This window comes from Equus caballus, chromosome 7 (assembly GCF_041296265.1).
Source record: "Equus caballus isolate H_3958 breed thoroughbred chromosome 7, TB-T2T, whole genome shotgun sequence".
Taxonomy (NCBI): domain Eukaryota; kingdom Metazoa; phylum Chordata; class Mammalia; order Perissodactyla; family Equidae; genus Equus; species Equus caballus.
The window spans coordinates 7892907-7908300 of record NC_091690.1 but is presented as its reverse complement, the minus strand read 5'-3'; the positions used below and the strand labels follow the sequence as shown (position 1 = coordinate 7908300).

The 15394-nt window shown below is 37.3% G+C and overlaps 2 protein-coding genes across 42 annotated transcripts in view; one reads left to right on the top strand and one right to left on the bottom strand.

Moving 5' to 3' along the window:
* Positions 1-209: 209 nt before the first annotated feature.
* JRKL (JRK like) lies at positions 210-4493 on the bottom strand. Its single transcript, XM_023646450.2, has one exon. It carries the CDS (start codon positions 3559-3561, stop codon positions 1987-1989), a length of 1575 nt encoding a protein of 524 aa, XP_023502218.1. The 5' UTR covers positions 3562-4493; the 3' UTR covers positions 210-1986.
* The window catches only part of CCDC82 (coiled-coil domain containing 82), a 32936-nt gene continuing 21750 nt past the window's right edge, over positions 4209-15394 (top strand). For 7 of the 41 annotated variants that reach the window (XM_070272703.1, XM_070272701.1, XM_070272710.1 and 4 more), the window contains exons 1-6: positions 4257-4366; positions 4661-4842; positions 6633-6716; positions 8034-8167; positions 9284-10053; positions 10546-10759. In XM_070272703.1, coding sequence (XP_070128804.1) covers positions 9298-10053; positions 10546-10759 — 970 coding nt within the window. In that variant the 5' untranslated portion in view covers positions 4257-4366; positions 4661-4842; positions 6633-6716; positions 8034-8167; positions 9284-9297. Of the gene's footprint in view, positions 4367-4660; positions 4843-6015; positions 6717-8033; positions 8168-9283; positions 10054-10545; positions 10760-15394 lie in introns of those variants that run through there. The other 34 variants (XM_070272708.1, XM_070272702.1, XM_070272713.1 and 31 more) reach the window with 16 other exon arrangements.

The following is a 15394-nucleotide window of genomic DNA, read 5'->3' as shown; positions in this document are numbered from 1 at the left end:
CATAATTTGAGGATTATGTAAGTCCATTCCTTAGAACATAACATGGTATTCAGTAATTGGCAGCTTTTATAATTATGTTCAAGGATGCAAGGGTCCAAAACAGAACTGTTAGCCTACCAGTGTTGGCAGCTTTCGAGAAGAGCAAATAGCTATAAATCAAGAAAAGAGTAGTCTCTCATAGGCTAGAGAAAGAGGCACAAGAGTCACACTCAAGGCCACAAAGCAGTGAACCTTTTACTAAATAGTAAAGTTTAAAACCACACAGCTTAACAGTAATTTTAATTTTACCACTAGGTGGCAATGATACAGCTGAATTTCACTGACAAGATTAATTTTAAAAACAGTAAGCAAATCCAGACAGAAATTCCAAGAAGCTTTTTAGCATACATTTTCATTTTAGAAAAATGAAAAATTATTTTATATACAATTTAATTTATAGCAGAATGTGTAATTATCTGATTCACTCTTAACTTCTGACGCTGTTTTCCTTGGTGCACTGAGGCAATTCATGCAACAAACAACTTTCAAACAGTTCTCATCACAGAGAAGTCTTTTTAAAAAATCTGGACATATATAATGAAGATAACAGAAATTATGGAAAGCTAAAAATCTTTTTAAGTTTTAGAATTCTAAGAAAGGCACTATAAAATGCAAAGTATTTCAATGAAAAAGTTAAACTTTTAAAAAATGACTGATAAAGAATTTTTTTTAATTTAGGGCCAAAACATGAAATAATATGGAGACACTTTGCTTTTAAATTACAAATTAAACTAACATTCACATAGGTAAAGACTTTTCAATGTCTTGAGTAAACAGTAAGTTTACTAAGCAAATTTATAAAAATTCTGACTTGAACTCTAGAAGAATACATTTTTATAAGTGTCAAAATAATAAATGATGAAATACCTAGACAACAACACTTTCCATAATTACTTCTGCTTTCTTCATAAAACAGGTCACAACCTATGGCTTATTTAAAATAATAAAAACTATTCATTTCTCCTTTTCACATCAAATAAAAGGGAAGATATGACAAACTTTTTCAAATTATAGACATTTTCAAACACACAGTAAAAAAAAACACAAAACTTTCAAATTCCCAAGACATTCCCCCACATGTAAGGGGGTGGCTCATATCACCACATGTAGCATCACAAAATCTGTACTATAATTAGATGAATAAATAATAAACCTATACTGTTAACCAATTCATAATATAATAAAAAGACCCAATTAAAACAAGCCTATTTATTCCCTTTGTATAAATAACCTAAAGTTCCCAAAATTTTCAACTCCAATTTTTCTAAAATAGATCAGAATATCTCATTATAGATCAGCTTTCCAATAGTTTTCTAATTTAGCAACCACTTCCTATATTATATTTACTTCATTTCCAGAAAAATCTCTCCCTCTTCCCACCCAAATATAAGAGAATAGATGAATGATTTCTTTTTATAATTCATAGGTCACTGTTTCCTCCTCATGATTGGGCTTCACTTTGAATTATTATAGATCACCCTGAAATCTAACAATATACATATTTCTCATTCCATCACCGTATACAGATATACAAAATGGATAGCCTTTTAAGATGGTTAGCACAAGAAAAGTTTACTGTGGCAGCCCTCACAAATCAAACAACAGAATTCAGGAAAGTGCTCAATCTGCTCACTGTAATCTGTAACTTCTGCTAGAAAATTTAGGGAATACCAGTGTAATGGAAGGGATAATTATAGATCTACAAAAGCGAATTCACGTGTACATGAAATTATATCTATATAGAATCAGCTTCCAATTATGTGTACAAATAAAAGGACAAGAGAAAGATGATGCAAAACACATAATCCTCAAACCACTATAGATACATGTTTGTATCTGTATTTCACAGGACTGTCTGAGAATTTAGCATACCAAGAAAATTAAGCCATATTGCAAAGAGGTTAAGAGGACAAACACAAATACCAAAACGATAACATTGAATTGCCATTATTGACTCGAGTTTGTCATCTTCTGTTTATTTCTGATGGTGGCTCGAAGTTTACGTATCACCAGTCTATCAGGCAGAATCATATCACCTTGTTGTTCTAGATAATCCAATAAATTTTCAGTCCATTGGAGAGCAGCTGCATGATTAATATGTTTCTCTGGAATCAGTTCTATTTCCTCCTCCTCATTTTCACTGGATTCATCTGTCTGGCCTTGTGCTCTTCTGATGATTTCACTGTCAGTTAACACTTCATAACCTGGTTCAGTACTGTCCACTTCAAGCCATTTTTCAATAGTCTCAGTAGTCACATTTTCCAGTCCTTTCGTGTGTTGTAAAATGGTGGCCACAGTAGCCACTGAAATATCTTCTTCATCAAAGTCCGAGCCTTCTTTCTCCTCTACAGTAGGGAGAATTTTCTTCCATGCTCTGCTAATGGTAACTGGCTTTACTAAATTCCATGCCATTGCTATTTCATAAAGTGCATCAAGCAGAGTTAGCTTCTTCCAGAATGATTTCAGGTCATTACCTTCTTCCAAGTTGTTCTGGAGAAGACCTGCACGATAGTTTCTCTTCATTGTCGCTATGACTCCCTGATCCGAAGGCTGAATCAATGAAGCAACATTAGGTGGTAAATACTTAGCAAATATTTGGCCATCATCCGACCTCAGGACATTTTCATTTGGATGTGTTGGTGAATTATCCAACAAGAGCACAGCCTTTTCCTGCAGGCCTTTGGATCTCAAGTACTCTCGAACTTGTGGCACAAAGATCTTATCAAACCACTGTCGGAAAATGGAAAGATCCATCCATGCACCTTTTTGGCTGAAATAAGAGACTGGCAGGTTTGAGGTGTCTGTTGACTTGAAGGAGCGAGGTTTCTTTGCTTTCCCCACAACACAAAGTTTAAGTTTGTGTAAACCTGTTGCATTGGCACAACACATGACAGTGACTCTCTCTTCAACTGACTTGTGCCCAGAGACAGTGCATTTACCTTTGATTACTGAAGTCCTGGAAGGCAGACATTTCCAAAAGAGTCCAGTTTCATCTGCATTGTAGATTTGTTCAGGTTGCAGATTTTCACGTTCAACAAAGTCTCGAAAGTTGTTACAAAAATCTTCCACAGCAGACTCATCTCCATTTAATCTCTCATTTCTAATGTTAATCTCTCTTATGCTGTGCCGCTGCTTAAAACGAGTTAACCAACCAGCAGAGGGGTTAAAATCACCATCCATTCCCAATGCATAAAAGAAGAATTCTGCCCTTTTTGCACAAATTGGTCCAGACACAGGATTCCCTTTTGCTCTTTGCTGGTTGAACCATTCCAGCATTGCTCTGTCCAGTTCCTCATACATGGATGGCTTCATAGATTTCCTCTTTGCCAGGAGACTTGTGGAATCAGAACTGCTGGCATAAGTTATAATCTTTTCCTTATTTTTTCTTATGTCCCGAACTGTGGTCTCACCGATTCCATAAATCACTGCCAGTTGTTTGGAAGAACCTCCGTCTTCCAGTTTCTTTATGATATCAAGCTTGTCTTTAATAGTCAACACCACTCGCTTCCGTTTCCCTGACATGGTGAGGCTCTGGGACTCCGGGACTCCCCCCAACACTCACACTGCAGCAAACCACAAGATCTTCCTTCTCTCACACAGACTCACTTTAACACAGTCTTATACACTCAAGTCTTTCAAGCTTACCAAGAACCTGGTGGCCCTGACCCCGTCCCCGGCTGGGCCTGGCTGGTAAAGAGATGGAAGAGGAGGGAGAGAGGGGAGGAAGTTTGAGAGAACAGGCCTTTAACTTAGAAGAGCAGTAGAGGAGGCCCCAAGTCAGCGCGGATAATCCGGTTTACAAACATTTGTTTTATTCCCCCAGTGGCCGCGAGAAAGACTCTAACCCCATCGTGACCACAAGCCTCCTTCACGCCCAGATCCGGGGTAAACGCCCGTCACTAACCCCTGCCACACCCCAAAGTTACGGCAGAGAGCGGAAGAGCCAGGGAGTCGGGGACTGGTCCCCTTCCCCAGGGGGACGGTTACGTTTGATCCCTTCCCCTGCAGCCAGCCTGCCCCCGCAAACCCCACTTCCCCGCGCCGGGCTGAGCCTGCACAGTCCCCCGGCCCCTCGCAGCCCGCCGGGCCCCTCTCCCCACCTCAGCTGGAAACGGGACCCCGTACCGCTCCCTGCCTAACGCTCGGCGACCGCTCCGCCCCCGGCACACGCTCCCGGAAGATGCCCCCTCCCGCCGCCAGGCCCCGCCCATGGCCCCGCCCAGAGGCGGGACTTCCCCTGGTCCCCGGAAAGAGGAGTGTCGCTGGCCTGGAGCGGGAGCCCGGGGCGGAGGCGAAGGCGGAGGCAGGAGCAGAGGAGCTTTGAAAGGTGAGCGCGCGGGGGCGGCGCGGGGCCAGCCCGGGGCCAGCCCGGGGCGGGGACTCGCTCTCGCTCCGGCTGCTAGTGGTTTGTTGGCGGGGCGGGGGGAAGCCGCGCCTCTCGGGCGGGGAGAAAGATTCCCGCGGGCGCCCTCGGGCTGGGCGGGGCGGCTCTCCTGCGCGCTTTTCTCCACTCGCGGGCCGCCCGGCCTGGGCGGGTGTCAGTTCCTTCCGCGATAGGGAAGGGGGTGGGACTCATGTGAGAAGCTCGAGTGGTGACTTTGCGGGTTTCTGGCCTTTCCAGACCCTTGTTTTCTGAGTGCTGAGCTCGTCTAGATTCTGGGGTTTGTGTCGTCCCGCGCACGTCATCGCGAAGCTGTGTGTAAGGGTCCCGTTGCCTAGCTACCGTGCCCCTCCATCCTGGAGGCAGAGTAGCGAACTGGCAGGCGTGCTGCGTTGCGTACCTGCGTCCGGCCAGAGAGCCAGGTTTGTAATCATGCAAATGACTCTAGTGTTAACTCCGGAAAGGATCTATTCCTTCCTCTGCCACTCCTCCCTGCTGGATTTAGTGAACCACCTTCAGTGTTCCAGATTTTAATGAATGCTAATAGTTGTCCCGGCTGCCAAACTGGCAAGGATCCACTCTATGCAAAATTGTGGAGTATTGATTGTGGACCGAGATGCTAAGTGGGGGAAGCTGGCTTTCCTCTCTTTATATGCTTCTTCTTATTTTTCTATTTCCTATTTCTGTCGTGTTGTGCTACCCTGTTTTCCAGCCAGTGGAAGAACTGTGATAAATTTATTCACAGCGATGTGATAAGAGCTTAAACAGAATTATACACTGTAGCTCTTAAATCATGTGTTATGCTGGCTTGTTTTGGTGTCCTTAGTAATTTCATCAGATTGTGAACTCCTTGGGAGCAGAGACCGTATTGTTGATTTATTCTAGTAACGCCACAGCTCCGAGCATGTGCTGGCACCTAGTATCCATTCAATAACTATGTCCTTGGTTTGTTAAGGGCTCCTCTCCAAACTCATATAAAAGCACACACCAAGGAGGGGTGATGTTTTACAAGTAGGCATGAATCCCTTCTGGTGGAATTTCAAGTAATGGTTGGGGTTCCACTGCCCTTCAAACCTTACAGTGTCAGCTACCACCTACATTGTTGATAGAGCAAGTAAGTGATTCCTAGAATGAATATTTTCTTGAGGATGAATTAACCTCAAAGTCTAGAAGAAAGGATATTTCTTCTGATGAGAAATTCACGTGGCATCATCAAAGTACCTTCTTTTAGATGTAGAGTTACTGTGTGAGAGAAAGCGATATGGATTATCGCCTTTAATTCACATTCTTTGGCAGACAGCACAGCTGTTTATGTGCCTCTTAGGTGATATTAAGCATGAAGCACAAAGATGTGATAGTATTGATCATCTTCATTCACTTATTTAATGCTTTCTGTTTGGAGTCCCTTTGCCTAAAGGTAAGGTATGGTTAAAGAAGCCTGATTAAATTCTCATTTCAAGAAATTGAGTGTGTACTCCACATATATAGGAATTACATCCGTTTGCGTGGATTCTTTTTTTGAGTGAATTGTGGCGACCAAGAGACGTCTTACCCATCAACCGAGTTGAGTTTTACTTTCTCATTTTTCTCCTTAGGTTCAGTTCACTCATCTTTTCCCTCTGTCACCGTTCTTCCCTCCCCAGCTAATGTAGTAACAGTATCCACAATTTAAAAAGAGGAGCCAAGAATATTTATGTTATCTTCTTTTACAATGACAGAATTTTTGACGTTATTGATATAAATGGCAATTAAGAAATGTGAAGAAAGACCTTGGAAATTTGGCAGTTGGCCAAATGTAACTTGATTTATTTAAATAAAATTTGCCTCCTCAAACATTCAGTGCTGCAGTTTTCCAGAATAAATTTTTTCTCATCACACACTGCTCTTTGAAATTTTTACTTTAGGAGTCAGTGGAGAATCCCTTAAATTTTATGATCAATGTCATCAATAAGGTGGTAGAGGCAAGTCTGCAAATTTTCATCTCTTTTGCACATCCTTTTCTTGCCTAGTGGATAAATAATTTCCAGAAGTTTCTGGCCTAACGCATGTGCACTAACATTCAGTTACATAATTTTTTAGAAAGTATGTTTGTAAACTCTAAACTCTTTTAGTGATTACTTTCTGAAACTAAATTTTAGCGTGACTGCGAGATAAAATAATGACTTTTTCAAGGCATAATTTTTACTACTTTGTACAAATATAATATTGGCAGCAGTCATTGTGTAGCACTGGACGGGGGATCAGGAGACCTGGTGTCTACTCCCTGCTCTGTCACTAACAAGCTGTGTGATCTTCGGTAAGTCATTTAAACTCTATGTCCTTGGTTTTGATTTTTGTAAATGAAGATAATATCTTCCTTCTAGGATCATTGTCAGGATTTTAAAATAGATATGAAAATGCACTCAAAAATTACTGTACATATGGGATTTTTTATAGCTTAACTGTGTGCAGTCATAGGTATTTTTGTAGTGCGACGTTCTTAATTGTTTCTACCATTGTCATCGGAATCACCTATTGATATGATAAATAACTGTCTTTTGAGCAAGGTACAGTTCTGTAAGGTAATTATCTAGTGTATATGAAACTGCTTTTGCTTACTAATAAACTCATCTTTCACTTTAATTTTCCTACTGTCCATATTTGCTTTAGTGTGTTTACTGAAGCGTATTTGTCATTTGTTTTCATAAATGTTTTTTCATTATTTCTCCGAATTCAGACAGATTTATTACAAAGGCTTACCTTCTTATTACAGTGTAATGCACATACATAGTTTATGCAAATTTATCTATATTTGCTTAAAAAAATACTTCTGTGTACTATATGGCTTCAAAATATAAGCTGCCTAGTTGATCTGGTGCTTTTTTTTTTTTTTTTCAAAAAAAGCCAGTAATCTGTTTTAAACCTGGAGAAGAAACTGGGTAGACATACTGTGAAGCAGTATGATATACAAAAAAACCCCATACTTTTGAAAGTAATATGGAGATTTTTAAAAACGGTAATTTTGACCTGACCACACACAGTTTTCATCTTTGCTGATTTTAATATAAGCTTTTCGTAATATGCAACTCAAGTGTAATTTCAAGTAGCAGAATATTTGGTCTATTGACTAGAATTTATTAGATCGCTATTACAATGCTGACTATATGTTGCAGCAGTCACTGTCATAAGGTCATACTTCAGCCTACACTATAAAGTTAATTTCTGGTGTATACTCTTAGCAACCATTGTTGTTCTGATTTCATATGAGGTATTACCATTATAGAAACAGTCACAGAGCCCTATAAACAACAAAATTTGTACAATCAGTGAATGGTGCGTACTCCTCCCCCAAATAAAATAATCATCTTGGGAATTACAAACTTGGTTCAGAAGTTCTGCCATTGCTTAAAAAATTTTTGGTGTTCTATTTTTGGAATTACTTTCAGAGTTTGCAGCACATTTTAAAAATATTTTTAATGGTAGTTAATCTTTGTCTTTTGAAATTGGATTTTGTTTCTGGAAGCTGCTGACAGTGCTTAATAACTGAGACAAGTGAATAAAGTAGATATTTACTCTTTGGGATAAAAAAATTTGAAATGTAATTATTTTCATATTTTTGTGTATTTTTTGATAGTGTGGCTTACAGAAGATCTCTGGGAATATTCTGGGCCATGGTAAAAATATTGGAATAATCAGCCTCATGAGGTGATTTCTTTGAAGGAGATAACACTCAATTGAATACATAAGCTCTTAGACATGTATTAGGAGGTCAGTCTCATTACATTGTGATCATACTTCTATCCTTAGCAACCAAGACGTACATATGTTTTACTGTTTTCCTAGTTATCTTACTTGTCTCTAATTGTTCCTTTACTTTATACTTGTGATGATTTTAACGGAGTTCACCCTTTTGTCAATTGAAAACCTAGCACATTTGTTTTCCTTCCCAATATCATGCTCTGCTTCACCCTGAAACTTTGTTTTTTCACCTATTATTGGATTGCCAGTAAGTTTTCTGTTGGATTATATTGTAACTTTAACTCTGAGTAGTTTAAAGCCATTGCCATTTTACTAAAGTATACAGAAGCTGCAATCTTAATGGATTCGTTCTGTCAGTTTTGCACTGCTTTCTTTTTGTGTCAATTACTACTTTATAACTTTCTTCATATAAACTAATTGATGCTTTACGTTAAAATTCATGTCATTGCTCTGTTCAGAATCCTTCTTTGCTAACAGGATGAATCATTCTGGTAATTCCACCCTATTTCTCTATACTCGTCTGTTTTTTTCCAGCATAAGGCCTCTTTTCACACTTTTTTGGTCACGTTTACCTAGCGTATTCTTTCTCGGTGCCAAAGTTTTGACCTTACCATTTTTACCTGCCTGAAATTTCTTTTTCTTTCATTCTTTCTGTTCAAATATAATCAATCCTTCAGAATCCTAACAGATCATATCTGTTCAATAGAATCTTCAGCGAAGCACTTGTCCTCCTGATCCTCTTGCATCTTTACACTTTTATCACAGTTATTTTTATCACTCATTTGGTACTAAATGAAGACTGCCTTGCATTTTTCTTATGTGTTTGTATGTTTTAATTCTACACATGGATGATAACCTTCTGAAGAACAGGACCATGATTTTTTATGTATTCCTTTCAGCACAACATACAGCATCATTCAGAATAGATGGTCATGTAATTATTTCATAGATGTTCAATAAATTATTTGTTGAATAACTGTTCTCCCATCTTCACTCAGATATTTCATGTGATTTTACCTTTGTGACCCATTTTATAATACCAAATAAATATAATTCGTGCCATAAATGCATTCATTGTTGTAATCTGGTTATCATGATTATATTCCTAATAACTTTATTTTGTAGAGGCTTAAGTGAAAATGATACATGTCAGAAGACGTGAAACAAGGAAAAATTCTAGAACTCAAGAGCATGAGCAGAAATCTCGAGTTGATTGGAGGCGGACTAAAAGAAATAGTCTTTCACAATTATTTGATAGTGATGAAGAATTCGATAGTGATGAAGAACTTGATAGTGATGAAGACCTGGATAGTGATGAAGAGCCAGATAGTGATGAAAGTGTTGACAATCATGTAAGTGTTGACAATGATGAAGAGCTTGATAGTAACAGGGGGCTCGATAGTAATAAAAAGCCAGAAAATGAAAGAGAGCTTAAATTAATTGAAGTTGAAAGTGAAAGAAACAGCTGTGAGCATCTCATTAACACTGGCAACAGTTCAACATATGAAGAAGAAAAGAACAAAAGCAAACCTAGAAGTATTGACTTACCAGAGCATGAAAAGCATTCAGGTCAAGAGGAGGAGGATCTCAACAAACACACTGGACAAATAATAGAGGAGGATTTAGAAGAAGAACACGTTAGGCGAGGGAAGAGAAAAAGGACCTCCTCTGTGATGTATGACAGTGATGACAGTGATGACAGTGATATCCTAGCTGCAAAAGTAGGTGTTAAACGTCCACGGAGAGTGGTTGAAGATGAATGTTCTTCAGTGGAGATGGAGCAAAAAGACCCTGAGAAAACTTTAGCTGCAAGAAAGCGACAACAACTCCAGAAGCTGAAAGAACTCTCAAAACAAAGATCTCGTCAGAGACGCAATAGTAGTAGAGATTTTGAGGTGTGTTATATTTTATTGGTTTTGTTACTGTTTTTTAAAATTTTTACTTAAAATGTTTAATTTTTATAAAAATCAAAGTGCTGAGTCTGTTCTATTCCTCAGTAATTCTAGAATTTATTTTTTAATCAAGTATCCTTGAACATGTTTGATCACACTATTGTACCTAATATATTGTTTTATCATGAGTCTCAGTCTATCATTCTTTTTTAAAATTGAAAGACTTTTTGTTTTGTATGGTCTTTCCTGTTTTTAACTTTTACTCGTAATCTTAATGTCCATGTTAAGCATTTTACATAACTTATCAAGGTATATTATCTTTTTCCTAATTTCAGAAGTTCAGCATTTAACATGCCAAGATTTTTTTAACCTTAAAATATGAAATTAGTTTCTATGGATTATTTTTTTGGTGTCAGATTTAATCCTTTAATTTCACATCCATACGGATAATTTTAAAGGTATAAATTACTGAAGGATGTGTTTCAATTTAATTAGGACTCTGAAAAGGAATCCTGCCCAAGCAATGATGAAAATGATGAGGAGGAGGAGGAGGAGGTGGAGGAGGATTGTGAATCTGATGAAGATGGAGATGATTATGTTATTGATGACTTCGTAGTGCAAGATGAGGAGGGTGATGAAGAGAATAAAAGCCAGCAAGGAGAAAAATTGACTACATCACAACTGAAATTAGTAAAACAGAATTCTCTTTGTAAGTTAAATATTTAGAAAATGTTTTATGACTTGTTCTAATCATGATATTATATCAAGAATCAAATCAGCCTTTTACTATCATATTCTAAATCATTGATTAGCAACTATGGTTTCATTTTCACGTAACTTTAATTTGTCAATCTGGTAATAGTTTATTTTGGTCGTTTCAGGAACACTTTATACTTTTAAAAATTATTGGAGGACCTCAAAGAGTTTTTGCTTCTGTGACTTATAGGTATAATATTTACTGTTGTAGAAATACAAAACAGAGAAATTTAAAATATTTATTATTTATTATATTTATTAATTGACTTAAAATAACATTAAACTCATTACATGTTAACATACGTAACATTTTTATGAAAAATAACTATATTTTCCCCCCAAATGAGAAGAATGATGTTGTTTTACATTTTAAGATATTTAATGTCTAGCTTAACAGAAGACAGCTGAGTTCTTGTATATGCTTTTACATTCAGTGTTTTGTGATGTTTTGGTTCAAGTAGATGAAAACAATTTTGCTTCGCACAGATAGGTAGCTGGTAAAAGGAGGAGTGTTTTTAAAGTGTTTTCAAAATAATCATAGATATTCTCATTTGACACTACACCAAAATTCAACAAGTGATAGTTTCCTAAAGGTTAGTTGCAATTTGGAATCTGAAACCATATACATGAACTTTTAGTACTTACTTACATTACAATCTATTGATCTGTTTTGCAGTTTGAATGGATCTTTTTCCCATGTATGATTTTTGTAACATCATGCGTTGGTCATTTGGAAAATATTGGTTCACTGGGTTATGCAGACCTTCCCAATGTCCACACATTTCATTATACAACATTTAAAACATCACACTTGTTAATACCCCCCAGATCTCATCAGAAAATTCTTTAGGTATGGGGAAGCTGTCAAGCTCGCAGTAGCAGATACAAGTTTTTCAGAATTCTAATTTCTACTTATAAATATGTTTTTTATTTTTGGCAACAAATACGAGGAGTTGTTCTTCAAATGACAGGTTCCCTTTGTTTTTTTTTCTTAGAGAAAATATTTGATAAATGCCATAATTTGTTAGTTTTTCTTTCAAATAAATATAGTGTTGCATGACAAATGAGGCTTTTTTAGCTCCCAACTAAGTTTTTCTTCGAAGTATGATCCATAATACTTTGGTATACAGTGTAAGTGCTTTGTGTATACTTCCCATTTCATCCCATTGAATACTAAAAGGATGTATACTCAAGATTCAAGATTTAATGAAATTAGGGGCTGGCCTAGTGGCATAGCAGTTAGGTTTGCCTGCTCTGCTTCAGCGGCCCAGTGTTCACCAGTTCAGATCCTGGGCGCGGACCTATACACTACTTATCAAGCTGTGCTGTGGCAGTGTCCCACATACAAAGTAGAGGAAAATGGGCACAGATATTAACTCAGGGGTAATCTTCCTGGAAAAAAAAAAAAGATTTAATGAGATTAATATTTTTTACTACTTCCTCAGGGACATTCTTGTGAAAGTAGTTTTTTTTACTGAGTGCATATAGCAAAGATGACTACAGTGCTTACTAGCAATTTGCTGCTCTTGCCATGATTCATGTTAGGGGGCTAGCTGCCTTACCCATAGTTACTTTTACAACATCAGTGAAAATAGCAACACAGTGAAAACAGCTAATCCTTATCTTAGTGTTATTACTTTGACCCCACAGATCCCCTTAAATGGGCTTGGGGATTTCCAGGGGTGTACAAATCACACGTTGAGAACCACTGGTTTTATCAGGCCTAGTGAAGCTTTACTCAGTGAAACATATCAGAACTAGGAAATTAGAGTCTTTTATGTTTTCATAAAGTTAAAATGAAAATATAATAGGACCCTAAAAATTTAGGGCTATCTTTCAATATGTATTATTATTCTGATTTCTATAGTTATACATAAATTCAAAAACTGTTTTATGATGTTTTAGAACTCTAATAGAAACAAGCTGTTGGAGATATATTTTCTTCAAAGAATGCATTCTTTCCAAAATTTTTTTAAAAGAGCATATTTACTAAAATTAAGTGTAATGTAGTTCAATTTAGATCTTATGATTTATAATAAAATAGTAGATTAAGGTACGAATCAAATTTTAAGAAATTCATCAGTTATAGTATGCCAATGACAGGCATCTATACATGGAAAGTTAATGACTGTTTTCCTTGTATCAATAGGCACTAGTTCACCTGCCACCTGGACATTTGAATCTCAGGGAAACTCAATTAACAGGTGTCCCATCATTCTGTATTATAATATCTAGAATGTGATAGAACATTTGCTGAGAGATACCCACTCATACCCACTCCTGCTGATTAATGAAAATAAATGTCCAGCATGTGGGAACTAATGTTAACTTCCTTCTCTTTCCTACACCTCTATGCTTGCTTTTTTTTTTTAAATTAAAGATTGGCACCTGAGCTAACATCTGTTGCCAATCTTCTTTTTTTCTTCTTCTTCTTCTCCCCAAAGCCCCCCAGTACGTAGTTGTATGTTCTAGTTGTGAGTGCCTATGGTTGTGCTGTTTGGAACGCCGCCTCACCATGGCCTGATGAGCAGTGCCATGTCCACGCCCAGGATGCAAACGAGCGAAACCCTGGGCCGCCTAAGCGGAGCACGCGAACTTAACCACTGGGCCACGGGGCCGGCCCTGCTTTTGTTTTTTTAAGAGCAGTTTTAGATTTATGAAAAAGTTGAGTGAAAGGTACAGAGAGTTCCTATATAACCCCTCGCATACACACACACAGTTTCCCTGTTACTAACATCTTGCATTAGTTGGGTCATCTGGTACAACTGATGAGCCAATATGGACAGATTATTGTTAACTGTAGTTCATAGTTTACCTCAGGGCTCACTCTTTGTGTTGTCCATTCTGTGGGTTTTGACAAATGTATAATGATATGAAGGGCATCCTCCATTACAGTATCATACAGAATAGTTTCACTGTCCTAAAAATCCCTTTTGCTCTGCCAATCCATCCCTCACTCCCTCCCCTGAACCCCTGGTGACCGCTGATCTTTTTAGTATCTCCATAGTTTTGCCTTTGCCAGAATGTTTTATAGTTGGAATCACACAGCATGTAGCCTTTTCAAATTGGCTTCTTTCACTTAATAATATGGTTTAAGTTTCCTCCATGTCTTAATGTGGCATAATAGCTCATTTCTTTTTATTATTGACTAATATTCCGTTATACGAATGTACCACAGTTTGTTTATTCAGTCGCCTGTTAAAGGACATGTCAGTTGCTTCCAAGTTTTGGCAGTTGTGAGTAAAGCTGCTATAAATATTTATGTGCAGGTTTTTATACAGACATAAGTTTTTAACTCATTTGGGTAAATACCAAGGAGCTTTGTGCTTATTTTTACTACTGTGGAGCATCTCCACCTCAGAGGGAGATTTATCTCATTTTTTATGTAATGCATTTTATCTTCTTTGTTCTTAATTGGAACTTCTCCTTCTGGCTGTATCCTTACAAGCTGTCTTTCCTCAACATATAATCATATTCCTCTTTTCTCCCTTGAGTTGGCATGTTCCATTAGCCCTATTCTAAATCTTATCTTTTTGTTCAATTTTCCCAGTAACTCTACAAAGCATTGTACTCAGACTCTTGCACTAATCAATCCAGTGAAATTTCTCTCACTAAAGTTAATAACTTCCTAGTTGCCAAAATGCTCTTCACTTCTTATATTAACCTGGTATTGTTCTGTGCCTTGCTGCCAACCATTGACTACTTTCACTTTCAGAAAATTCTTCTCTTTTTAGCTTCTATGGTACCATTCTTTCTTGCGTTCCCCTTTGTAATGTACATTCCTGTTTTCCCACTTACCATGTAAATATTGATGTTTCTAGAGGTTCCATCCTCTAACTACCTTTGTTTTGCTTGTACTTCAGGCAATCTCTTCCTCATAACTTCAGCCCAATCTAGAGGCAAAAATTCCCCAACTTTTATTTCCAGCAGATTTCTCCAAAGCCTAAGCCTCAATTTTTCATCATCTTATTGAACATTTTCATCAGTGTCTTTCAGACACCCAGTATGTGCAAAACTAAATGACTGAGAGGTAGCAAAAGAGAGTTTAGGCTGATGGTAGAACTCTTGTTTTTTTGGTTGTAGTAGTGGTTATACAACTTGATGCATTAGTCATAGAACTATACACCAAAAAAAGTACATTTTATGGTATATAAAAGAGTAAAGCTCAATAAAGTAAGCCAAGTGGGCATCCCCACTTCTAAAAAATCTCTTAAATGGTTAATCAGTTTTGCTTCTCTTTGTATTCCTAATACCCATCAGAGTTGGTGACATGTTATAGGAACTCATAGTTGGATGAATGGATGGATGGATGGATGATTAAGATAAGCATATTGGCTGAAGGCTCCTGGGTCTTATAGTTCAAGACAGAGAAATGTTAGGTGTAACCAGATTTCTTAAAGCATCAAAGGAAAAAAAAAATCCATATTTTGGAGTGATAACTTTGACTTGCTTAATGTTTTTAATACTTATCAATGTTTATGCCTGTTATGAATATAATAAAATTAAATATAGGCAGTTTTTGATTTGCCAAGGGATTATGTTCTAAAACTTGCTAGAAGTTAATTCTTACATTTGAAAATCAAAATAT

Coding starts and splice junctions, on each gene's coding strand:
- JRKL (XM_023646450.2), bottom strand. CDS start 3,561: ATGTCAGGGAAACGGAAGCGAGTGGTGTTGACTATTAAAGACAAGCTT.